This window comes from Ammodytes marinus, assembly GCF_949987685.1.
Source record: "Ammodytes marinus genome assembly, chromosome: 18".
In the NCBI taxonomy this organism is placed as follows: domain Eukaryota; kingdom Metazoa; phylum Chordata; class Actinopteri; order Uranoscopiformes; family Ammodytidae; genus Ammodytes; species Ammodytes marinus.
Window position 1 is genome coordinate 3,347,858 of NC_137222.1, and position 27,615 is coordinate 3,375,472.

The following is a 27,615-nucleotide window of genomic DNA, read 5'->3' on the forward strand; positions in this document are numbered from 1 at the left end:
CGCACAATTGCAGAATTTAGTGGAACAAAAGACTCAATAAAGTTGAATTCAAATAATTTTTAGTCGCCGCAATCCTTTCGCCAAGATGGACGACATGCAAAACAACAGGACTTCCTTGGTCAAAGGCGCCAAGGACATCGCCAAAGAAGCCAAGAGGCAAACGTCCAAAAATCTCGGTAAGGCCGTCGATCGCGCGGCGGACGAATACTCAACCCACCGCAGCTACAACCGCTTCGAGGACGAGGAAGAAGACGCCAATAATTACCATGGCTACGCTGCTAACGACGGCGGCGGTAACTATGCCGGCGACAACGGAACCAATGAGGACGAAGGAGCTTCCAGCGACGCTACGGAAGGCCACGATGACGAGGACGAAATCTACGAAGGGGAGTATCAAGGTGTTCCCGCCCACAATGAGGGGAAATTGCGGGATGGGCAGGTGGCGTTGGGACAGCCCGTTTCAGACAGCCTAAAGTCCCATAAAGAACTGGAGACAGAGAGGCAGGCGGATGAAGAGGAGCTGGCTCAACAGTATGAGTTGATCATGCAGGAGTGCGGCCACGGCAGGTTCCAGTGGCAGCTTTTCTTCGTGCTGGGGTTGGCGTTGATGTCTGACGGAGTGGAAGTGTTCGTGGTTGGATTCGTCCTGCCCAGCGCCGAGACGGACATGTGTGTACCCAACTCTAGTGCCGGGTGGCTAGGTAAGAAATTTTAAGCATTATAGTGAATTAAAACGTTAAATATTGTGTGTATTTTCAGCATTAAAATTGTACTTTTGGGTTTGTAGTAGAAACTGTTTTCATGGTAGAGTGCCTAACAAAAGCCTTTTTCAGCCTCTGTCTGAAATGCCGGGTGGCTAGGCAAGAATTTTTAAGCATTATAGTGAATTAAAGGGTGACTTATTGAGCTTATTATTAGGTTCAAAATGGCACTTTTGGGTTGCTACTAGAAGAGATTTTTATTGTGTAGAGTAAAAAAAACTTTTATATATTTCTCAAAGTGCCATTGATTGGTCTAATTTTTTCAGCCTCTGTCTGAACTGCTCTGTTTTAGAGCCTGTATCGTTAAGCCCCGCCTTCCAGAAAACCCAGTCTGCTCTGATTGGTCAGGTCACTGCCTGTGGGCTCCTTGCTATTGCTTGTCATTCAAACAAATCCAAGTCAAGATGAATCTATTTTGATGTTTATCAAAACTGAAAAGACGGACTAACAAATGTCTGGTTTAACAATGTCAACGGTGAAATATGATCGGATTTTGGAAAAGAACGGAGACATAATTCCCCCCCACTAGTGAGTAATTATGTAAAATGAGCCAATTGAAATTCATCTGGTAGAGTTTGCAGAAGCCAGAGATTCAACTTTGCAGGCATGGAAATGGATTCTGATTATGCTCAACTTCTGAAGCACTTACATCAACTAAACTTTCCATAATCATTCTTAGAACTTTTCTGAAGGTTATTACAGAAGGATTTGTTCATATGTTGTTAATTGTCTACTATTTTTTGATTTATAAAATGTTAAAAACACTGTATCCAAAATCTGGTTTGTAAAATGTTCAGATTTATAATTGATGCACGTGCAGTAGATGGAAGTAAAAGCTACACATCAGTAAAAATAGATGGTAACACTTTACAATAAGGGTACATTAATTAATGGTTAGTTAATGCTTAATAAGGTTTAACTAACCATTAGTTAACTGTTAACTAATGTGCCTAGTAAGCCTTTACTAATGGTGTTCATGTTAACTAAGGTATTAATTACTACATTATGTAATGTTTATAAATATCCTTTATTAACCTTAGTTAACCCAGTAATTGAGCATGAACCAACAGTTGATTAATATAATAATTTGCATTAATTAACTGTTAACAAATGTCATTTTTGTAACATTACTTAAGCATAATTAACCATTTATTAATGCTCTTTGTGACCCTTATTGTAAAGTGGGAACCATTTATCCATTAAGTAACACTTAATAAATGCACACCAGTGCTGAATAGGCATTACTGAAGCATAATTAACCATAATAGGCATTACTTAAGTGTAATTAACCATTTACTAATGGACTTTGTGACCCTTATTGTAAAGTGAGAACCATTTCTCATGAGTTAACACCTAATAAAGGCATACTAGTGCTGATTAAGCATCACTTAAGCATAATTAACCATTTCTTAATGTTATTTGTGACCCTTATTGTAAAGTGGGAACCGTTTATCACTTGTTACACTTAATAAATGCAAAATAGTGCTGAATAAGGATACCTAAATACAATCCATCAATCAACAATTCTCTTTGTGACCCGTGTAAATTCTCTATAATAACAATATCAAAAAAATATTTCCAACTGGAAATCAATTCATGACAACAATCTGTTATCAACACAATTCAGTCACCATTTAAAAAAGAAAGAACATTTTATTTTATTTAGAATCTTCAGTTTTATTTGGAAGCACCGCTCTCACATTTTGACATAAATGAACTCCAAAATAGTTTCTTCAACAAATTATATCCAGTTTAATGATTTTCTTTGAAAGTAACAAACAGGAGGAAATGGATCACTAACAGCAAAGGTGAAACACACTGACAAAGGCAGTTAGGTTTAACAGGTAAATATGTATTTTCTACTCTCTCTTCCTTGAAGTGTATATCATTGTTGCAACATAAACAAAAATAAAATACACAAAGAACATAACAGTTCCATTTTTAATTATGGACTAAAGATAAAACAAAATAATGACCACTCTCTTGTGACTAAACACTAGTTTAACCTGGCCCTATCACTGTTATTCGAATGAGCACATATGTATTTCATTTAACCTTTATTTATACTCGAAAGATCAGTTGAGGGGTGACCCTCATTTATAATCTCTCGCTCTCTTAACATCCAGTTCTTGGGTTTGCTGGCCACTCCAGGCCTGCTGTGCGCCTCTTAAAATGAAGCAGTTGGGCTGGAATCCAAGAATCTTGTCTAATCACCAAGTTGATGTACATGGAAAAAAAGAAAATAATCAGTTAACAGTTCAGATGCATTTTTGTTTCCTTTATCTAAATCATTATAGCATAGCATTATGGATCCACATTATGTATTATTATTATAACATAATGCATTGCATTGCTTAACTGAAATATCTTTGGTACCTTAATCAAATAAAATTCTCACTGAACCTTTAACAAGTTGACACTATTTTTTCATTCAAAAAACATGTAATCTCTATGACCATTCTACACAACACATGCTCCGCTTTAGCTCATTTTAGCCTGAAATAGCAACATGCACTTTGAATATGGAATAATGCTAACATTTATTCACATACGGTTTGGTGTCCATGAACACACACTTTATTTAGCCACCACTACAATTACTGCTAAAAGTTACCTGTGAAGCTAACCAGTGCAAGCCTCATGCTAACGCTGCTCATATAGTAGCGCGCTAATGCTAACGTTGCTATGCTAGCGGGAGGCCGTGTCGCTAATATATTTCACAGTATTCTTACATACACACAACTATATCATCTCACTAACACCTTAGTTAACTCACCAATAATTGTGTTTGGCTAATGGCAGCATAACTGTAACCACCACAGGTCTTTTGTGTGAGAAAAATGGGTCCGTCAGGTCAAGCTGGCTTTAAGCATGTAGCTCAGCTGCTGCTTTTACTGTCCACAGGCACACATCCGTCTTTCGAGGATCCAGTAAAAAACAAGATCTATAGGTGATTTATATGATCAATAATAGGCTATTGATAATCAACAATGGCTTTAGAGGGAATGCATGTATGTATGCAATGTATTTTCAACTTTGGGAAGGTGAAAATATGTTTGGAGACTTTACTTAAGAAAAATATTTCTTTACAAACCTTATTGACATTAGGATAACCCACGTTTTTCAAGCACTTGAACTCACCCAGCAATCAGCCAGCAAGAAAGACAGACGTGTTTCTGAACAATGAAGCAGCAGGCCAGCAGCTATGTGTTTTATTCTCACAAAAGACCCGTGGTGGATACATCTACAGTATGCTGCCATTAGCCCAACGAAATTATTGGTGAGTTAACTAAGGTATTCGTGAGATGATATAATAGTTGTGTGTATGTAAGATATTAATAATGTGAAATATATTAGTGATGCAGCCTCCCGCTAGCATAGCACCGTTAGCATGAGGCGTGCGCTGGCTAGCTTCACAGGTAACTTACCAAACCATATGTGAACACATGTAAGCATTTTCCATATTCAAAGTGCAGGTTGCTATTTCAGGCTAAAATGAGCTGAAGCTGAGCATGTGTTGTGTAGAATGGTCATAGAGATTACATGTTTTTTGAATGAAAAAATAGTGTCAACTTGTTAAAGGTTCAGTGAGAATTTTATTTGATTAAGGTACCAAAGATATTTCAGTTAAGCAATGCAATGCATTATGTTATAATAATAATACATAATGTGGATCCATAATGCTATGCTATAATGATTTAGATAAAGGAAACAAAAATGCATCTGAACTGTTAACTGATTATTTTCTTTTTTTCCATGTACATCAACTTGGTGATTAGACAAGATTCTTGGATTCCAGCCCAACTGCTTCATTTTAAGAGGCGCACAGCAGGCCTGGAGTGGCCAGCAAACCCAAGAACTGGATGTTAAGAGAGCGAGAGATTATAAATGAGGGTCACCCCTCAACTGATCTTTCGAGTATAAATAAAGGTTAAATGAAACACATATGTGCTCATTCAAATAACAGTGATAGGGCCAGGTTAAACTAGTGTTTATTCACAAGAGAATGATCATTATTTTGTTTTATCTTTAGTCCATAATTAAAAATGGAACTGTTATGTTCTTTGGGTATTTTATTTTTGTTTATGTTGCAACAATGATATACACTTCAAGGAAGAGAGAGTAGAAAATACATATTTGCCTGTTAAACCTAACTGCCTTTGTCAGTGTGTTTCACCTTTGCTGTTAGTGATCCATTTCCTCCTGTTTGTTACTTTCAAAGAAAATCATTAAACTGGATATAATTTGTTGAAGAAACTATTTTGGAGTTCATTTATGTCAAAATGTGAGAGCGGTGTTTCCAAATAAAACTGAAGATTCTAAATAAAATACAATTTTCTTTCTTTTTTAAATGGTGACTGAATTGTGTTGATAACAGATTGTTGTCATGAATTGATTTCCAGTTGGAAATATTTTTTTGATATTGTTATTATAGAGAATTTACATGGGTCACAAAGAGAATTGTTGATTGATGGATTGTACTTAGGTAATCCTTATTCAGCACTATTTTGCATTTATTAAGGGTAGCAAGTGATAAATGGTTTCCACTTTACAATAAGGGTCACAAATAACATTAAGAAATGGTTAATTATGCTTAAGTGATGCTTAATCAGCACTAGTATGCCTTTATTAGGTGTTAATTCATGAGAAATGGTTCTCACTTTACAATAAGGGTCACAAAGTCCATTAATAAATGGTTAATTACACTTAAGTAATGCCTACTATGGTTAATTATGCTTCAGTAATGCCTATTCAGCACTGGTGTGCATTTATTAAGTGTTACTTAATGGATAAATGGTTCCCACTTTACAATAAGGGTCACAAAGAGCATTAATAAATGGTTAATTATGCTTAAGTAATGTTACAAAAATTACATTTGTTAACAGTTAATTAATGCTAATTATTATATTAATCAACTGTTGGTTCATGCTCAATTAATGGGTTAACTAAGGTTAATAAAGGATATTTATAAACATTACATAATGTAGTAATTAATACCTTAGTTACCATGAACACCATTAGTAAAGGCTTACTAGGCACATTAGTTAACAGTTAACTAATGGTTAGTTAAACCTTATTAAGCATTAACTAACCATTAATTAATGTACCCTTATTGTAAAGTGTTACCAAATAGATTTGGTTGTTGATATAATTACTGCCATTAGTTTCCATGATATGATGAACAGACTGTGTTGTTTGTGGAATACGGGGTTGAGCTCGGTGAGTGGTTGGTGGGTGACACTTCCAGCTATAATCTCATTGCTTTAGCAGCGTTGCCAGTGGGTTGTCATGGCACCAGGTATTTGGATACATGAGTAGGAGGTGTGCTAGATGGATCGCTTCCCACATAAAGGGAAAAGTTGTGTGTTTGTGTGTGTGTAGTGTATTGTAGTGTGTGTGTGTGTGTGTGTGTGTGTATGTGTGTGTGTGTGCAACTACAAGTGTCTGTTTGTATGAATGTGTTCGAGTTGGCTTTGTTGTCTCTCTCACTAATGTCAAAAATAGCTGTATAATGCCTTTTACTTACTATACTGTTTTCACACATAATCTACCTATCTATCTACTCAAATAAAGAGAGCTAAATCATGTGAGCATTTCTAAGAATTTGCATGTTTTTTTGCGGGATGAAACAGGATGTTTTTATACAACCAAATGTAGATCCGGCCCTTAGTGTTCAATTAAATAATTAAAAAGATTAGCTGTAAAAAAGTGTTTTTTCACAACATTATTGTGTGGTTTCATAACCAAAAACAGCTCCTTGATAGTTTGTTTTTTTCGGCGCAAAATTATTCATTATTCACCCAAATTTCACCCTGATTCTGACTCACAAAGAGACACGAGGGAGAGAAAAAGAAGAATGAGTCACACACACACACACACACACACACACTGCATAAATAAAGGATGTGTGTATATGCTCAGTTGTGGACATACTTAGGAGAACAAAACTTACACAATAGAACTGATGGTTGGTGATTTTACCACAGCTTACACTTCGAAGGTCAGTGGCTAATAATAATAAGATACGGCATAAGTTCTGAACAGTGAGACTGAGAGATAATAAAATAGATCTATCTATCTATCTATCTATCTATCTATCTATCTATCTATCTATCTATCTATCTATCTATCTATCTATCTATCCATCTATCTATCTATCTATCTATCTATCTATCTATCTATCTATCTTATTCAACCATCTTTCTGGACAGTGAGACCGAGAAATAATAAAATAGAGAAAACGATATGGACATCTTCCAGCACAGACACAGTTGGTTATGGCACAATTTTAAATTAAATGAAATTGCTCTGAATCATCTAACTATCTGGGATTCAAGTGACTTATTAGAAATGTTAAAATGAGTGTAGAAGTCATCCAAAATGAATGATTGCTTATTGCAAATGTTGAAGTTCAGTGTGAATGGAAAGGAAGACAACAAGCTGAATTGAACTGTCATGCCTTGTGGTCACTACAGTGTTCAGCTAATTAAGATATTTTAAATGTTTTCTTTTATATACATGGGGATTTGATGTAGGTTGCTGACATAAGTCTGTTAAAAATATACTGTATACAACAACAAAAAAATAAAAATGTGTAAAAAAATGCTTTTCATGATTAAACAGGAAAAAATCATTAATCTATTGTAACCAATGAATGAAGGGGGTTAATACATAAACACTATACTGTTTTTTTTAAGATTCTTTTTTGGCATTTTCAAGCTTTATTAGATAGTACAGAGTTGAAATGGGGAGACAGAGAGATAGAGGGGGAATGACCTGCAGTGAGGGTCCATGCCATGGGTTGGATTTGAACCCGCGACCACTGCAACGAAGGCTTGAACAAATACGGTACACGCTCTATCCCCTACACCACCGGAGCGACCCATAAACGCTATACTGTTACAGCTACCATGACTCTGCAGTAGTGAGGTATCTATAGCAGCAGACTGGTGACTGAGGGTTATTTTAGCTTCCTCATGCTCTGTAGCTCTGTGTGTTACATCAGACACTCACAGCACAATAGATATTGATTAGGTGGAGAGGGGTTTTCCAGCCATGTGCAGCTGACTCACTGTTAGGTCAGAAGTACTGCAGCGATGTTTGAGTGTTACTGTATGTTGCCTGTGTATGCAATGGTCTTGTCTTTATCCATCTGTCTGTCTGTCTGTCTGTCTGTCTGTCTGTCTGTCTGTCTATCTATCTATCCATCCATCTCTCCATCTATCCATCCATTCATCTTTAAATGTTGTACTTTTTAGGGTTCTTGAGTATTAAGCCTTGCATTTATTTCAGGCTGGATCTCTTCAATATCCTCCCATCTCAATAATGGTTTCATCTGAAAAACTATTCATTTAATGTCATTGAATGAAACATACAGTATAAGTGCACTGCCTGAACTGGTGCTCAAAAATATATTGCTGGCATTTAGTTTGGTAATGTATCATTTTTAATAGCAGTACGTACTCACTAGTGCCCACCCATGACATACTATACTCTGAAAAAAGTATGGTAGGGTTAGATTATCTTTTCGTCATTACAGCAAACTTCAAAAGGGAGCATTTTCATTTGAAGCTTTTCCACAGATGAACGTTTGGAAGGTGCTGTGGTGTGTGTGTGGTGTGTGTGTAATCATCAGAGTCTAAACTGAACTTCTGAAGCACTTTTGAAGGAGCTCAAATGTGGCAAAACTCTCCTGTGTGGGAGGATTTCAGAGTTCGCAACTAGATCTACTTAAAAAATGAAGTAAAATGCTGCAAAATGACACTTTTACATCTACACTTCACATGATAGTTGCAACATTTTCTCCAAAATAACTAAATTGTTTATTTACTCACTAGTATGCCTTACTAACATTTCTCTCCGCATATTCTACTCCAAGCACTGCATAGATTTCTTTATTTAGAAGGGACAGCGCACATTGATAAACATGAGCACCAAAGTTCAACATGTAAATGTGCCAAATTGTTGCCTTTTTGGCTTTTCTCTTTTAATATAATAGAAAAGGCTATTGTCCACAACATGTATGTTTGTATTTCTATAGTTATTAACGTAAATTGTACAGTGTTTGCATCCTTCACTTGAGATAAATAATAATAAAAAATTGGTAAAAAATAATATAATTTATATATACAGCTCTGGAAAAAAATTAGAGACCAGTCTGGATTTTTCCTAAATCTTCGTCTCTACATATCTTGTTGAAAATGCTCTTAATGACAAAAAATGTATTGGAATTTGGTAGAAATGTTGTTAGTAGTTTATATTATAAAACCAAAATGTTCATTCTACTCAAAACTAAACCTACAAATAGTCAAACGAGAGACACTGCACATTGGGAGTGGTTTCTTAATTCTTTCCAGAGCTGTATATATAATAGAAAAGGTGAGATGCTATCAAGAAAGGGGATGTTTTGGATATCGGTATATTTATTTTCTTCTAGCTATTCTAGCCTGTCCCCTCTGTTAACCCTCCTGCTGTAATCCGTCTCTTACACCGTCTGTGTGTCTCAAGATCTGAAGATATGGGCGAGTTAATCTCTGCAGCATTGTGCACCACTGCAGTTTAGCCACGGTAGGCTGACTCACGTAGAGAGAGAGGGGGGGGGGGGGGAAGGAGAGAGAGAGGGAGGGAGAGAGAGAGAGAGTGAGAGTTGGAAGGAGAGAGAGGGAGGGAGGGAAAGAGGGAGAGAGAGAGAGGGAGGGGGAGAGTGAGGGAGATAGAGAGAGATGGAGAGAGAGGGTGAGGGAGAGAGAGGGATAGAGAGAGAGAGGGAGTGAGAGAGAGGGAGAGAGAGAGAGAGAGGGGAGGAGGAGAGGGAGAGAGAGGTAGAGAGGGAGAGAGGGGGGATAGAGAGGGAGGGAGAGAGACAGGGAGAAAGAGAGAGAGAGAGGGGGAGAGAGAGTGATAGAGGTACAGAGAGAGAGAGGGGGGGATAGAGAGGGAGGGAGAGAGACAGGGAGATAGAGAGGGAGAAAGAGAGGGTGAGAGAGAGAGAGGTAGATAGGTAGAGAGAGGGAGGGAGAGAGAGAGAGAGAGGGAGAGAGAGCAGCTTTACTACATTTCCTATCAGAGCCCTGCCGTCTTTCTCCCCTACACTGTTATAAAATGTTATATAAAAACAAACAATAAAACAAAGATAAACTGGAGCAAAAAAGTATTAAAAAAAATACAGTGAGTATATAAAGCATACACAACTGTTATAATAACATTCTACATAAAAAGCCAGACTGAATATATGGTGGGTTTTAAAGTATCAATAATTTAAGCTCCCCTCAATTCCTCGAGCATAATAGCTAAAGGGGGAGATATAGTCTAGTCTTGTGGCGAGGCCATGCAGTGCTGTAAAAACCAAGAATTTAATTATAAAATCAATGTGAAAACTAACAGGCAGCCATTGTAAAAGGATTCAAAATATCTCAAGGATTTGGTTTCTCCCTTGAGCAGCTTTGTGTAACTGATGCCAACCTCTTTTTTTGTGTTACTTTTTGTGTTGTTGCTAATTTACGATCCCAAACACTATCGACAGGTCGTGTAAATCAGACCTATGCAGTGATGAATATCGGCTCTGCTGCAGCCTGAGGTTAATTAATTAAAAAACATCTACCCTGTGTTCCAATCCCCATACTTCCCTACTATTTAGTACGCCAAAAAAAAAGATTTAGGATGTCCCAATACATGCACGTCAATTGTAGTTTGCTGAAAATACATAAATGCCCCATTAACTCCAACAAAATGTTGTCACATAGAGACATTACATTAAATAAAAGAGTAAAATAAAATAAAACTAGCAGTTGCAGTGCCAAATTAAATATTTCATGTGCTTATTCAGTCACTTTTTCAAATTCTTACCCCTATACATGTTACTCTAGAAGACCATTCTTCATTCAGGTATAATTCTAATGGGGACAATTCCCATTCATTCCCTTTCTACCTCCACAACAAAGCCTCCACCAAAAGATCAATTCGCCCCGTCACTGTGCAAAGAGGTGAAGGTCGCCATTCAATCTGGAGTCGGAATAAAAAGTGAACGATTGAGTCGTTGTGTCTTGTAGTAAATATTGATCCAAATGGGATTTTTTTATTGTTATGACACTATGCTGATGACGATGCATTAACATATTGAATTCAGTGATCGCACATGGAATTTATACCTTCTGCCGTACGTCCAGGTTTTTTCTTAGCAGTAGAATCAACAACTGAATCATTTCTTGGGCTCTTCTTGGGGATTTTTATGAGCTCCTGCACCAGTGTCGGGGGAGCGACACCAGTTTGTAAACGCTGCAATACTGAGAGAGTTTTGCAGAGCTGATTGGTGATGGCTTGAATGTAACGGACATTCATTTATATGATGAAAAAGTAACGCACTATAGCTTTAAAAATAGAGTATTATGATTTATATGAATCATGTGATTAAAACCTGAGGAATGTGCTTGGCTACCAGGGGTCCTCCCTCCCTCCTCATGTATAGCCTCACCTGTCAATCAAACGGCCTTCTGGGAAATCCCCTCTTCTGCTGAAATCCTGAATCTCTCACATAATGTACTGAAAGCTCCCACAAAGGAAATAAACGCTTGATTCAACCCAATGTCTGTGTGTGTGTGTGTGTGTGTGTGTGTGTGTGTGTGTGTGCGTGTGCGTGTGTGTCTTTATGTCTGTCTCTGTGTGTGTATGTGTGTCCGTCTGTCTGTGTGTGTGGATGTCTATCTGTCTATGTATCTATCCGTCTGCCTGTCTGTGTATCTATCTGTCTGTCTCTCTCTCTCCTCTCATCCATGCCTGAACACTTGCAACAGAGCAGAACGATTTCAAGAGAGAATTACACTTACACTCATAACGGCTAATTACTACAGGAAATAGCAAAAGCCTAGTGGGGCGTGAAGACAACTTAAAGATGTATTAGTTGAAACTATCCCTGTGGATATAGAGGGAAAGGCTGCACAGTGTACCGTTAGCGTACCGTTAAAACATAGCCGAGACGGTGTCTACTGGGAGCTTGTGTTTAGGAAAAAAGATTAGCACTACAGCTAAAGTGCTGAAGTGGGCTCAGTGCAACTATACTGAGATTGACTATGTGTAGGCATTATACTGCATTATTGTGGCTAGATGGATTCTATACATGTGCGTGTTAAAGGATGTAAAGCAATGCATAGAAGTGGAGCCTCACAGAGCATGCATGTACATTTAAAAAAAAAAGTGATGGATTATTTGTTTGCCATTTTCAAGCTATATTTGATGTTACAGAGTTTATATGGGGAAACACAGCGAGAGGGGATGACATGCAGTAAAGGTCCATGGGTCGGATTTGATTTTTTTAAAATTATATTTCTGGAAAACCAAAATGTGACCAAATGCATTTCAGTCGTGTCTTTTAGTCCTGAAACATGTTTTTTCAGCATTAAAGGTGCAGTGTGTAGATCTATTATAACTTCATTTGTTTAGGTCTGGTTGCTTTGTCATTGCTTTGCTTTTTAGCTCGACTAGTGATGAAAGTTGCTGACCCCTTCCGTTCGGAGAATTGACAGAAGATACTTTAAACTTTACTAATTAAAACATAATTTTTTTTTATTCCTTTAAAGGACCTCCGAGGAACTTTCAGTGTGTGTTAATTCTAGCATCCCCTTTGGTCTAAAGCGGTAGTGTTTTTTCTACGCCAGCTGTTGTTCCTGGGTGAGCATTCCCAGGACAAAGGCATTAAGAAAAACTATATAAAAATAGCATTCTTTGCACTGATGGTCTGGTTTGCAGAGAAACAATTTGACTGTTTCAGAAATAATTAAAAGTTCCTCGTAGCACCTTTAAAATAAATCCAAGTCTGTTCTAAAAAACGCCAATTGCCTCTACACACTTATTTATGCATTGGGCGATATATTGTTCAGTATTGTCTTTTTATATGGAACGTTGAGTCCGGAATAAAGTGTTCATTCATTCATTCATTCATTCATTCATTCATTCATTCATATTAACATCTATTAACTGGTATCCAACGTGGTAATTTAATATGTCTTTGGTAACCGCTGTGTCTAAACCAAATACGGTATATAATTAAGATGTGACTCCAGCTTAATTCTGTCTGACTGAAATGACTCTGTATCGACCCTCGCCGCGCTGCATTCAAAGCCCAGGCATTCGTGTGTGTGTGTGTGTGAGTGTGTGTCAAAGCCCAGGCATTCGTGTGTGTGTGTGTGTGTCAAAGCCCAGGCATTCGTGTGTGTGTGTGTGTGTGTGTGTGTGTCAAAGCCCAGGTATTCGTCTCTTGCTGGTGCTTTTTTTTTACGCAGGAAATGGTCGGGGGGGTCATTTATCTTCCTGTCCGCTTTAAAGGAAAGGGTGGTGTGTGTGTGTGTGCCAGAGTGTGTGTGTGTGTGTGTGTACCAGTGTGTGTGTGTGTGTGTGTGTCAAGACTCAGGCCAGTAAATAATCCACTTTACTTTACGTGCTAATAAAAATGCTAATGCGCCTGGACGGGGGAGATGGGAGGCAGACACAGGAGAGAGGCCGCCTTTCAATTCTTTTTTATTTCTTCCCCCTACCCTTCCTCTTCCCCTTCCCCTTGCCTCCATGTTTGTTTGTGTGGTGATGATGGCACAGATATGCCCAAGGTAGAAAAGGTTCCTTATCAAGCTGTGCAGACGTGAAGCTGAGAGCTAGTGATTCATTACAGGTGACAAGCCACTGGAGCTATATCTATGCTCAGCTAGAGCTAGCTACTGCAGAGAAAGGCAGCATGGATAGAAAGGAGCCGCAATAACACTAACGCTCATTTATGAATATCAAACTGAATATCAAAGAAACGCTGGCTGTGTTTTGTGTTCAAAAGTAGTGGTGACATGTTTTGATTCGGAGTAGCTACACACACTCACTCACACACACGCACACGCACACACACACACACACACCTGAAGTGCATCTGAAGGAAAAAGATGCTATCTGGTAGGCTATAACAGGCTATAGTTAGTTTTATGGCTCCCTTTACAAGAGGCTAGTGTCAGTAATAAAGGGGGAGGGCGTGTAGTGTGGTGCAGTGGTTGTGGTTGATGGGGCATTGGAGACGCAGCATGAATCTCACTGAGATTGGATTTGTGATTCCCCCGCTGATGGGTTCAACCTGAGGTCACACCCTCTTAAAACAGTCTACGGTCAAAACCGCAAAAAACCTTCACTGGCCCTCAAGATTAGAGGATTTTATGTAAATGAAGAGAGGGTCAGTAAAAAGCAGCGGAGCACAGAGATAATGGCTGTGTTTTTACTGGTTGGCCTCATGCTAGTATAGCACACCACCAAATAAATATCTAACGGCTACACAAACAGAATTACATGAATACACAAGTAGTAAAATGAACACAGCAGCTGAAACTGTCACCCTGTGTTCCAATCCCCATACTTCCCTACTATTTAGTATGCTAGAAAAAGATTTAGGATGTCCCAATACATACATGTCAATTGTAGTATGCTGAAAATACATAAATGCCCCACTAACTCCGATACCATTTTGGAGTATTCGTCTTTATTCTTGAGATTTCTTGACATAAGAAAAAAAAAAGTAAAATTCTCCCAAAGGAAAGGTTAGAAAGGGAGTGTTGCAGTCTAGAACTTTTACCACTAGATGACACTAAATTCACCTTAACTACACAATGTACCTTTAACGCTGAAAACATGCTTTAGGTTGACTGAAACAGATGCATTTAGCCACTTCTATTGGGTCTGTTTTTCAAATGTGAGGCTGCACTTCTATGCCTTGCTTTAATCTAAATGCTAATGTCTCATAATAACAATGTTAACACACTGATGTATATCATGTATATTGTTAGCACGTTCACCATCTGTATAAGCGCTAAAGAAGTACAGCTTAGGTTGTTACTGTCATTTGTTTTGCATATATTCGGTCGTTAAGCAAAGTATTCAACACAAAGAAAAAGGTCATTACATGAATGTGTGTGTACTGTGTGTACCAAATGTGATGGCAGATCAACTGCCAGCTCTGAAGACATTTTGCCTTAACCATAACATGTCAATTCCATGGTGATGCTATAGTAAAGGTCAGAAAATAATCTAGAATCAGGGGTGTAACGGTACACAAAAGTCTAGGTTCGGTACGTACCTTTGAAGTCACGATTCGGTTCTGTACGGTTCTCATTTAAAGGTCACATATTATGCTAAATGCACTTTTTAAATGTGTTCTAACATATCCATGGGTCCACGGTGTGCCTAGAGACTGCCAAAATATTTAAAAAAATAACACTCTCCTTTTCTCACTCTCCCCCTTTCTGAAACCACCACCCCTCCCCCACCCAATATACTCCAGTCAGAATTCTCCCCTTTTCTGACCTCACAAACTGGAAAGCCAGAAGCTTCCACTGTGCAGCCCACACCCCTATTTCTTATTGGTCCACGGCCCTGACAGACAGAGGGCGAGGCGTATCTGGCTTCGCTTCCGGACAGGGGGCGGGGGGAGCTCAAAGATTGTCTATTTACGAGGGGAGCTGCAGCTCTTTTAAAAAAAATAGGCCATTGTGAGATTAGTTGAACATCAGCATAGTACAATAAATTATCTGACAGTTTTTTTCAGCAAACAATTAAAGAAAAACGTATTAGGGACCACTAAGACCATATAATATGGTGTATAATAGAACCGAAAAGTGTATAATATGGGAGCTGTAAGAGGAAAAATGCAAAAAACTGCGAGCAGCACTAACTACAATTGCAGCCTGTAGATAGATAGACAGACAGACAGACAGATAGAGCTTACCATGGACAGTGATCTAAACCTTGTCTATCTGAATCAGAATTAGCCAATGTCTAACTCTACTTTCAGTCCATTCAAAACCCAGGGCAGTTGATCTCCGGTGTTGAGTGGATCGATTTCAGCTTTGTCTATTTATAAAGACTTACATATTTTATGTGACTTCCAAGTGTCTGCCAGGAAATAGAACCAATTTCAGTCCAAGCCCTTTTTCCTCCATTGATGCACTCGGAAAGCACCACTTAAGGCTTCCACTGTGTGTGTGTGTGTGTGTGTGTCCAAGACCAATGCAATCCTGGACCACTATTACCTACAGTAACCAGGTGACAGACTGCCTGTGAGATCTAATGTGAAACGGACATGTAGCCTTTAAAATTGAGTTAGAGTGACTGTTCTCAAGCTATGCTCCACTGGCTTTATTATACAGAAATGGAGACTTTTGGAGGGTACTGGCACTTTGATACTGAAGCAAACGTTCTAAAACACAATTAACTAGAGAATGGGCCATCTAGCTGCTGAACACTACTTTTCACATACAGTATCTCTGCAGTTCCCCTCACATACTCACAGCATTTTTGCATCTTTGTACTCCTTTGTCAAATAACATACTATTTTTACTATTCTACAAACTGCAGATGTCCATTAAAAGTATGTTGTTTACATGCAGTATGCCTAAAAGTATGACACACTTGCTGTGCAGTGGATTGTGGGTCAGAACCAAAGCTTCTAACAAAACAACATTGGAACAGGTGGTGTAGTAGGTCATTCAGCAATGCTCTTGATTTGTACTTTTTGCCTTATTTCAAAAGAGCAGTATCAGCCGAACTCAAAATGTAAGTCACGTTTGGTGCAGTGAGCCAAGCTGATTCTCTAACAAATGTTTGAATTCGAACGCTGTACTGTGTGTGTGTGTGTGTGGTGCGTGTGTGTTTGTGTGTGTAGGGGTAATGCATGCACCAAATCAGTGTGAGTGCAAACTGTCTCTCTCCTTTCCAAAGTATATGATGTGTTTTATTCACTCACTCAGCAGTTTCACTAACAAACATTCCACTCCAGATGGCAGAGATCATTTAAATGTCTGTCTCTCTCTCTCTCTGTCTCTCTCTCTCTCCCTCTATTCCCCTCTCTTTGCTCTCTCCCCCTCTGTTTTTTAAAGGCAGCATTGTGTGCTGTATCTGGGGATGCTTTTAAACAGCGTTGGTGTCTTAATAATTGTCTGTTTGGTGAAGTTTTTACCAGATAAATTATCTTTAAAAAAAATGGGATTTTAATGCATTAGCACTTGGTCGAACTGTTGAATTGTGAAAAATAAAATTATTTAATTAAAGTGTTTTGTAACAATCTAAAAATCAAATCTCTTTCTCTATCCCTCCATCTCTCTCTCTCTCTCTCTCTCTCTCTATCCCTCCATCTCTCTCTCTCTCTCTGTGTTTCACAGGCAGCATAGTGTACTTGGGTATGATGGTTGGAGCGTTCTTTTGGGGCGGGCTATCGGACAGACTGGGCCGTAAACAGTGTCTGCTCATCTCCATGTCTGTCAACGGATTCTTCGCCTTCCTGTCCTCCTTCGTCCAGGGCTACAGCATGTTCCTCTTCTGTCGCATGCTGTCTGGCTTCGGGTGAGTTGAGCTCACACTGAGACAGACAGACAGACAGACAGACAGACAGACAGACACACACACACTCACATACAGACACACACACACTAGTCTGTAATGTATTTGTCTTATTAAACATGCACCAATTAATTTTTGTTCAGTTCCGATCTCTGATTTCAAGACTTATTGAATTCGTATTTCAGCTGATACTAACGATAGAAGGCCACGATGAGGGAGAAAACTAATTTAATCACTAGAAAAGAGTCATTTTACAAGAATGAAGCCTTATTTTTACAAGAAATAAGTCGTTATGTTACGATAGAAATGTAGAAAAATTCTCCAAAACATATCAAGTAACCTAAAAGGGCGAGAATGGATTAATAGAGTGGTGGTCACCCACTGTTTAACTCGAGTGTCAAAGCCATAATGCCACACAGCCCACAGCAATTTATTTGCCAAAAGATTAAACATTTCCTTATTTGTGAAACCTATACTGAAGTAGGCCTAGACTACAACTTCACAAGCTTATAAAAATAACACACCGCCTAAATATACAACTTTATCCTCGCAATATTGCAATTTTTTTCTCTTATTATTGTCCAAGTCTCAGAAAACTTCAAGTGGCCCTAAAAGTCCATCGTAGTTGATAAGACTAAAAGCCCCTATTTCAGCTAACACTCTCTCCAACCCTGATCTGTCTTCCCATTGGTTCCTCAGCTGTCTCCCTCCTTACAAAGTCAAATTGCGTGACAAGGGGTTATACTGTTACTCTAACTGCCTGGCACCGGCCCGTCCCGGGAGAGAGTAACACAACGAAAAAACCAAAACGTTTGCATAAATGATCTGAGGACAGTAAATGAACATCTGTGCGTTTGATTGCTGGCGTGGTCTGCTTGGCCTGGCTGCACACACGCCTGATAAATGTGACACCTTGCCATCTCACGTCATCTGTCATCCCTGGTCTTATATGACTTATTAAGGTCACCTCCACATCAAACGTCAAGCTACTGAGCAAGACAATATACAGTAAATGATAGGAAATATAATTATAGCATGATTATGGGACACACTTTGTACCAATAAAATGTATAATGGGGACAATGGACGTTGATGTTGATGCAGAGGTCGCTGTGTGTGTGTGTGTGTGTGTGTGTGTGTGTGTGTGTGTGTGTGTGTGGTGTGTGTGTGTGTGTGTGTGTGTGTGTGTGTTTCAGCTTCCAGTTTATACTTATATTTTTATCTACACAAGCCCAACCGCTCTGCCTCTCTGCCCCAGAACTCAAATTTTCCTCGAGTCCAAAGTCCAAATCATCAGAGATTCAAGTCACAAACTGTCAATGACAAGAAAAAGTTTTTAAAAAATTACGAAAACATGTATTTCCAATTTGCTGTAGTGGAGAATCCTAAAATGTCCCGATTGTGAACAGATATCCACATCAGACATTACAACCGACACAAATGGTCTGACCTTTCCTTATACACTTACTTTAATTGTCCTGTTTCTAGGAGTATATCTACCTGATTACCTCCCACTCACACTTGTGTTTAAATAAGGCTGTAAAAGCAACCGGTAAGCCTCTCCTCTTATCTTTGTCTATAAACACCTTCTACCTTTATGGCTTTGTGTTCAATTTCTAATTAGTTGGTTTTATTACAACACTTCATTTTCAATCTGTTTGCAGGTGAACATTGATGGTGGTGGTAAAATAGAGTTATGATTGTATATAACTTTCAAAAAATGTAGCTATTTATTTTTGGAAATCTATCCAAACAGATTATTTTTTTTTGGTGTCTTTAAAACCTCAATCTGGGAGAAATACGATCTGGCATTGAGCGTTGTTTGCTAGTTGGACTAGATTTTGCTCGTTTCATTAAGATTTTTATGACCTCATTAACTCTGCTGCCATGAACTGTCTCTACAAATAGTGAGAAAAAATAGATTCAAACTCTTCATTTGTCAAACGATATGGATTGATTTCAGGTCTTCATACAGAAATTAAATAAGTGTATAGTTACATATTTTGATTCAGAAAAGTAAAACATTTTATGTTAAGGTCCTCTGAGGAACTTTCAGCTTTTGTTAATTCTTGCACCCCCTTTAGACAAAAGCGGTAGTGTTTTCTACTATGCCAGCTGTAGTTCCAGGGTGAGGGACCCATGACAAAGGTATTGGGAAAACTATATAAAAATAGAATTCTTTGCACTGATGGTCTCGTTTGCTGTAACATGTAATTTATGATCATCAGAGGAAAAATTTGACTGTTTCAGAAATATTGAAAAGTTCCTTGTAGCACCTTTAAGATATTCATTCTTAGAAATCATATCTTTATTTTAGATTTGCATTCTTGAAGTCAAACTAATTTAAAAGCTGGTTGATCACTGTGGTTTGAGTGATACTAAAGGGTTTTATGAGTGGAAGAATTTAAATGTAATGCATTATAGAAAAAAATACCTCCCACAATATTATGTTCATTTTCCTTCCATGTACAAACTGATTTTGCTTTTAAGGTCAAATAACCCAGCTAGGGGTTATTGTTAAAACTGGTGCTTTTCTTAGAAATGTCCTGCCATTGTTTAAGTAATGTTTTTTTTTGTCCTTGCCGTGCACCATTGTTTTGTTTTGTAATGATTTGATTTGATGTGCTCCATGCCATGTGCTATGGCCGTGAACCGTAAATAAATAAATGAAATGAAAAAAATAAAAATAAAAAGGAAGAATGTGTTTTGGGAATAAGGTTTCTGCCGACATTCAGCAGTGACAAATCAAAATGTCCCAGTTGGCTGCTCCAGTGATTCAGCTCAGATCTAACATTGTGATCATTGTGCGTAAGTTTGGGTGTTAGTAAATATTTGTCTTCACACATATTAATATAATTATAATAAAGTTTGGTCAACTGAGGGACACATGCAGTATATCTAACTACATCAAACTGTGTATTTTCAGGATTGGTGGAGCGGTCCCGATCGTGTTCTCGTACTTTGCGGAGGTGTTAGCCAGAGAGAAGAGAGGAGAACATCTGAGCTGGCTGTGTATGTTCTGGATGATCGGAGGAATCTACGCCTCGGCCATGGCCTGGGCCATCATACCACACTATGGTGAGTGGCAGCTATGACGTAAAAGGAACACTTCACCTATACGGAACCGGCGTTCTATCATTATAAAATCACTATTATAATATAATTAGGGCTGTCAAGCGATTAAAAAAATTAATCTAATTAATTACAGGCTCTGTGATTAATTAATCTAAATTAATCGCTTACTTTTATGACACTTTTATACCTGTTTATAAACAGCTGTATAGCCTACTACTGTTTGTTTCTCTCTCTCTCTCTCTTTCTCTCTCTCTCTCTCGCGCGCGCTCGCTCGCTCTCCGTCTCTCGTAACTTCTGTCTCCTCCCCTCAGCCAGCTTTATACATGAACTAGCGCCGAATTTTCTCAAAAAAACAAGCAGACAAATGACGACTTTCCATCTCCCACAACAGACAGCGCTGCACTGCCACCATTTCGTAGCCTACTTATAGGCTAAAATATTGACACACACACACACACACACTCGTTTAAGTGCGAGACAGCTAGCAAACAAAATTGGAGGAAGATTGAGAGATAGGCCTACTGTTTTGAACTTATAGCCTACATTGTTGCACCCACTAAATCAATAATGCACGGACACTGCGGAGAATTAAGTAAGATGTCTTCCTACCTTCATGTTTATTTGCCGAAGCATCCCATAAACCGTCCATAGAGCCCTCGAGTCGGCCCCTTTCCCCTGCTTCACTCTTTACATTTCTCCCTTTTACCCGCGCGCCCGGCCCGGCAACATGGACATATAAAAGCTACAGGTGCAGCTCCGCACCACTTTTGCACCGGGTCAAAAGGCATTATAGAAGTGCGATTAATCTGCGTAAATTTATTTAATCGCGTTAATTTTTCTGTGGTTAATTAATCGAAATTAACACGTTAATTTGACAGCCCTAAATATAATGAATGAGGTTTTTCTTCCCTCAGTCTTTCCTCAGTCTTCCCTTAGCCCAGCTTTCCTGTTAATCATAACCCTAGATTTTCCCATGTGTGATGTCACACATGGGAAAATGTAGGCAGTGATACCATAAAACACTCTTTCTGTCTTTTCTCAGGCTAGGATGAACCGATTTCTAACATTTTTGCACATTTATACTACATAGGATCTCAAAGGTCAATACAACTTCATATTTCCACCGGTGAAGTAAGTCTTTAATGCACTGTACATGTCATTACAATGCCAGCAGGGCACTAGAAGTAAGTAAGTAAGTAAGTAAGTAAGTAAGTAAGTAAGTAAGTAAAATGTATTTATAAAGCGCTTTTCACAGACAGGGTCACAAAGTGCTAAGAATAAAATTAATTAAAAAAAACAACAGATACAATTTTGACTGTTTCAGAAATATTTAAAAGTTCCTCATAGCACCTGTTATATAGAAATTAACACATTTCAGGGAGCACACAGTAACACAAAGCAGGTGGCGGTGTAGGTGGAGGCTCTGACAATAGCACAAGCAAAGCACCACTACAGTGTTGTGGGTAGAAAAAATAACATAAAAGGTTGTCCGCTATAACACATCTCATAACACATAGTTGGGGAGAGCTGTGGGATAACAGAGAAGAGAGTGTGTCAGACGGATAGGGACAAAATGAACAGAATAAAAATCAATCTGGAAAGAGCAGCGGAGAGAGAGATTAGGAGAGAACCAGGGGGGGTTAGGGAGAGGTGGAGAGAGAGTGTGTCTGATTTATGGTGCCTGTGTCGGGGGTAATGGAAAGGTTGAAGCATACAGCAGAGGGCTAGAGGGACTGAGGGAGGCAGCCATTGAAAACGGGAGAGAAAGAAATGGTTTTAAAGCTACAGTGCGTAACTTTTTTGATATAAATGAATGTCGGCGACCATCAAGCCGTCGCCAAATGAGTTTGACACAAAGTTGATTAAGCCTATCTATCAGCTCCACAAAACTCTCTCTGTATTTCTCAGTATGGCAGCGTTTACAAACTGGTGTTGCCCCCCCAACACTGGTGCAGGAGCTCAGAAAAATCACAAGAAATGCCCAAGAAATGTTTCAGTTGTTGATTCTACTGCTAAGAAAAAACATGGACGTACAGTGTGCCATACATGGCTCTGGACAAGTAGCGTTAGAAGTGGCCATTTTAGTGCCTCTCCGTTTCTCTTCACAAACTTTATGTGTGTGTGTGTGTGTGTGTGTGTGTGTCAGCTCATAATTGAGGTCAATTGATTAGACGTCAGTGTTTTAACACATTTTTTCTCCAAGACACAGTGGTGTGTGGGTAATAGGTTCCGCCGCAGTGCTCCTTGCATTGACTGGTGGACAGGGGCCATAAAGTGTGTGCGTGTGTGTGTGTGTGTGCATGTGTGTAAGTGTGTGTGTGTGTGTGTGTGTGTGTGTATCTATGTGTGTTATTTTGTCTTTTTAAAAGGTGTTAAAAAAAGTGATACAGTAAAAGAACTGCCGTCTGGGTTTTAAGTGTGGTGTGTGGTTTCCGCATTGTCTGATTTTTCTGTAAATCTTTCTGTTTTGTGGTTCTGTGTGTGTGTGTGTGTGTGTGTGTGTGTTCACGCACATACCTACGCTTTAAAATTTGTGTCACAGCATTGAACAATGGGCCAAGGACAGTGTGTGTGGTTGTGTGTGTACTGTAGAGTAGGATCATAAATCTTGCTGAGTATCTGAATCAGTCAGCCATCCCCTCTAGTCCATTAAAGCTATAATCCCCATAATGAGGTTTGTAACACGCGCGCACACACACACACACGCACACACACACACACACACACACACACACACACACACACACACACACACACACACACACACACACACACACACACACACACACACACACACACACACACACACACACACACACACACACACACACACACACACACACACACACACACACACACACACACACACACACACACACACACACACACACACACACACACACACACACACACACACACACACACACACACACACACACACACACACACACACACACACACACACACACACACACACACACACACACAGGTCTTACAACAAACAACCTAACATGTTGTTTCTTCAGACTTGTTGACAAACGGTCTGCTGTGACTTCTTCCAGCAATCTGACTTGTAATGTTAAACAGATTTTGTGTAATACAAAACTTAAAAGTGGAATAATAGAAAGGCTTGTGAAAAACTAGAAAGTCTACTTTGGATTTAAACAGTTTGAATCTACTTTTAAATCTTCCCTATATTTTTAGAGACTTTTATATATACTGTACATCAATCGGTGAGAATTTTTTTTACTCAAAGTGCATAATGAAATAAAAACTAGCTCCTCAGATTTTTTTCGCTTCTCGTCTCTATGTGAATCTCTGTCCATGGTGCTGAAATATGTAAAGTACCTTCCAACAGCCTAGGAGCCATGTTCTGTCTATACTCTATACCTACAGTTGCAACACCCAAATAACCTTCCGAATATATTAAAGACCTACTTCACTGGTGGAAATATGAAGGTGTATTGAACTCTGAGATCATATGGGAAGACTGAGGGAAGACTGAGGGAAGAAAAACCTCATTCATTATATTATAATAGCGATTTTATAATGATAGAACGCCGGTTCCGTATGGATGAAGTATTCTTTTTTACGCAACACTTCAGTAGTAACCTTGTTCAAAAGAGTTTTTGTGTGTGTATTGTACGCACTAATACTTTATTTATCATCTCATTGAATTGAACTTCTTCAAAGCATTATTTCTGACTGTATTTGTGTCTTTCTATGCGTCTGATTTTCCCTGTGTGCAGGCTGGAGCTTCAGCATGGGTTCAGCCTACCAGTTCCACAGCTGGAGAGTGTTTGTGGTTGTGTGTGCGCTGCCGTGCGTGTCTGCGGTGGTCGCTCTCACATTCATGCCTGAGAGCCCACGCTTCTTCCTGGAGGTAAGAAATATACACTGTCCCCTGCGTTACAATCCCCATACTCCCTTGCTATTTAGTATGGTAGAAAAAGATTTAGGATGTTCCAATTCATATGTTCAGACGCAGCATGCTTTAAAATTCCCAGATACCCTACTACATCTTGTCGAAAAAAATTAGTGTTGAAATCAGGAGCTTTATGGGTTGATTTTGACCCACAATCCACTGCACATTAGAACTTACGTCACATCGACTAAGCCTCTGAGTGAAAAAAAAAACAGTGATGAGAGATATATAAGCAAGAGGCAAGTTCAAGGCGCAATGTTTTGATGAAATAAACAAGGAAAAGTATGTCCCAATTGTATGCCTACTAGATTATTTTTATGATAAGATGTAGTATGTAGAATAGAAAAAAAGAGAGAGTATGCGATTTGGAACACAGCCTGTATGTTGTGATACTGCCCGCACCATTATCACTCTTAATGACCATGATAATGATCTCTGTGGCTATCAGAGAATATCAAAACGTTTGTGGGATATAATTGTAATGCCGGAGTTGTTGTTGTGGTGCTTCAGAAATAAATATCTACATCCCAAAGTGCATCATTGCATTAATGTCAAGGTTTTAAAGCTGTTAGGGGCGCCTCCTTAGGGGTGTGTGGGAGAGGGACGTGAGCTACATCTAATGCGTTCGGTGAAAGGGATAGATGCAGGCTAAAAAACTAATACATTATGGTATGGAGGATGATTTACAGTCAGTAAAAGAAAAAAACATTACGATTTTTGTGAATAAATCAACCAAACAAAGTAAAATGAACAATCCAAATGAAATATTTAACCAAGTGAACATGTCAAATAAGAGAAAAGAAGTATTATTCTCCATACTCAATAATCATGTATTGGCTGCTGTTTTATAGTGATTTCATAATGTAATGTCTAGTCCTATTCCCCATTTTATGCATATTCCTGAAATTGTTACTATACATACACTCACACATATACATTTTATATATGCACACACACGTTCATAAGTGTATAAACTACCATGAACCATCATACGCATGACAGGGAAGATGTTACTGTCCCTACTCACTTTTGCACCGGCTATAAGTGTTGTAAGCCAAATGTGCACAAAGGTATGCAAGCAAGCCTGAGTAATGCTATGGGAGTATCTCTGGAAAACACCTGTATAGTTAACTAGCCCCATCCAATAAATATGAATGGTGTATGCTTCATCATATACACACACACACACACACACACACACACACACACACACACAATATTCTGACATACTGTATTGTAATAATATGACGTACTTCTCCTTTAGATGGGTAAACATGACGAGGCCTGGATGGTGCTCAAACAGATCCATGACACCAACATGCGTGCCCGCGGAGAGCCCGAGAGAGTCTTCACTGTGAGTACACACACACACACACACACACACACACACAGGTCACCATAATTACCTATCCTTCTTACTGCTGCAGTTCAATTGTTCCAAAAATACAGTGCTTTGGTGCTATTTGAAGAGGTTATTGACGGACCGGTGTCTCCCCCTACAGGTGAACAGGATCAAGATCCCCAAACAGCTGGACGAGCTGGTGGAGATGCAGAATGAGTCAGCCAACCCCGTGCTCAAGGTCCTCTTCAAGATCAAGAATGAGCTCAGAGCTGTAAGTTGATTTTGTTTTTTTGTCCTGGTTTGTTTTTAGAGCTAAAGTGCCTTAGTATCTTGATTTCATACTAAATCAGTTTCACTTATCCTACATTTTAATTTAAAAAAATCTTTAATTTAAAGCTATAGTGCATAACTTTTTCATATAAATGAAAAAATCAAATTCAAACCATCTCCAAATGAGTTGACACAAAGTTGATTACTATACATTATAACTTTAAAGTGAATTTGTATGGTTTGAATATTCTGAATTGATTAAAAGTATTTTTTCATTCATTATAGATCTGGTTGACGTTTATGAAATGCTTCGACTACCCTGTGAGAGACAACACCTTGAAACTGGCTGCAGTCTGGTTTACTCTGTCCTTTGGGTGAGTGACTCACAATATATTATTAAGAGCTTTTTCTGCATCTTCACAGTGCCTGACATCTCAAGCATCACTTCTACACTCCCATGTTTTTTTTACGCTTCTGTCATGTTAAATGTTAAATGTCTTTCTTTATTGTACATAAGAAAATACATACTACAGTAGATCAGTAAAAAAGGAGCAAGATACATACAGTAAATAGTGACTACAGTATAAAGTGAAATGACTATATAGTATAAAGATATGGCGAAGAATTCATGGAGACCAGAATCAGCCAATGGCAAGCATTTATTGTGTTTATTTAAATTATTTTACCTTTATTTAACCAGGCAGGTCATTAAGAAAAAAAAATATTACTTACAAAGACGGGCCTGGGAAAAAGCCTTATTAGGGTAGGGGGTTTGGGGGGTTGAATCAGTGACCACATCCACATGTACCACACACTTTACTCCAGAGGCTGTTGCTGTGTCCAGGTTCTACGGGCTTTCCGTGTGGTTCCCCGACGTGATCAAACACCTGCAGGCCGACGAGTACGCGTCACGGGTCAAGATCCACAACAGCGAACGCATAGAAGACTTCACCTTCAACTTCACCCTGGAGAACCAGATACACCGCAACGGGATGTTCCTCAATGACAGGTAAGAAAATAAATCATAAAATAAAATGTAGTAAATGCAATTCTACCAAACTTGTGGACAAGAGGCTTTAAGAGCGATTTTGGAGAATGCTTGTTTTCAAAATCAAAATCAGTGAGTATCTCCTCACGGTCTGCTACCTGTACATACTGTACTGTGTGCAGGCTGAAAAACAAACTGGTGTAAATACACAGCCTAGGCTCTGTGAACTCGTATGTTGCTAGCTATACAATTGGGCACCCTTTGTTTACATACCCTTTGCTTACAAACCAGTTCACAGAACCTAGGCCTGATTTTTTTGTAGCACACACACACTTCGGACAGGTAGCTGATCGTGAGGAGATACTCACCGATTTAGATTTTGAAAACAAGCATTCGCCAAAATCGCTGTTAAAGCTTCTTGTCCACATGTGTGGTAGCATTGCAATACTAATCGCTAGCTCTGCAAACAACACATAGTTGACGGTAAAATGACTCCTTTATCTCCCAAACCACCAGGATATTAAAAGGCTTATCTCTCTCTCTCTCCCTCTCTCACACCCGTAAACACACACACACACACACCCACCCCCCACCCCCCCATCTGATTATATCACTTAGACAAAAGCCAGATAGAAAACACACACTGGAGACCAGACTGCACGTTTACAGATTAAATCAAGACCAATAGCACTGTGCATGCAACAGATCATACGGACCAGTAACTGACTTGTTTAGCCCGGTTGTATTGCTGCAGACAGGGCAGACTCTCGACTTTTATTGACCCCTAATCAAAATTCTGTTATTATTGTAATGTGTTGCCACTTAACATTGCTATTAAAAGACACTAGGAACTTTGAAATGTTTATGAAACAGTCTTATTTGTTATATACTTATTATTAAT

General features: G+C 38.9%; 1 protein-coding gene across 1 annotated transcript in view; it reads left to right on the plus strand.

Moving 5' to 3' along the window:
* Positions 1 to 85: 85 nt before the first annotated feature.
* The window catches only part of LOC307265378 (synaptic vesicle glycoprotein 2C-like), a gene marked incomplete at both ends in the record, with an annotated part of 30,280 nt that continues 2,750 nt past the window's right edge, over positions 86 to 27,615 (plus strand). The window contains 8 exons of the mRNA XM_080047092.1: positions 86 to 701; positions 16,937 to 17,117; positions 20,041 to 20,192; positions 23,939 to 24,072; positions 25,379 to 25,468; positions 25,617 to 25,727; positions 26,012 to 26,100; positions 26,571 to 26,735. Of these exons, the coding sequence (XP_079903218.1) occupies positions 86 to 701; positions 16,937 to 17,117; positions 20,041 to 20,192; positions 23,939 to 24,072; positions 25,379 to 25,468; positions 25,617 to 25,727; positions 26,012 to 26,100; positions 26,571 to 26,735 (1,538 nt within the window). The remainder of the gene's footprint in view (positions 702 to 16,936; positions 17,118 to 20,040; positions 20,193 to 23,938; positions 24,073 to 25,378; positions 25,469 to 25,616; positions 25,728 to 26,011; positions 26,101 to 26,570; positions 26,736 to 27,615) is intronic.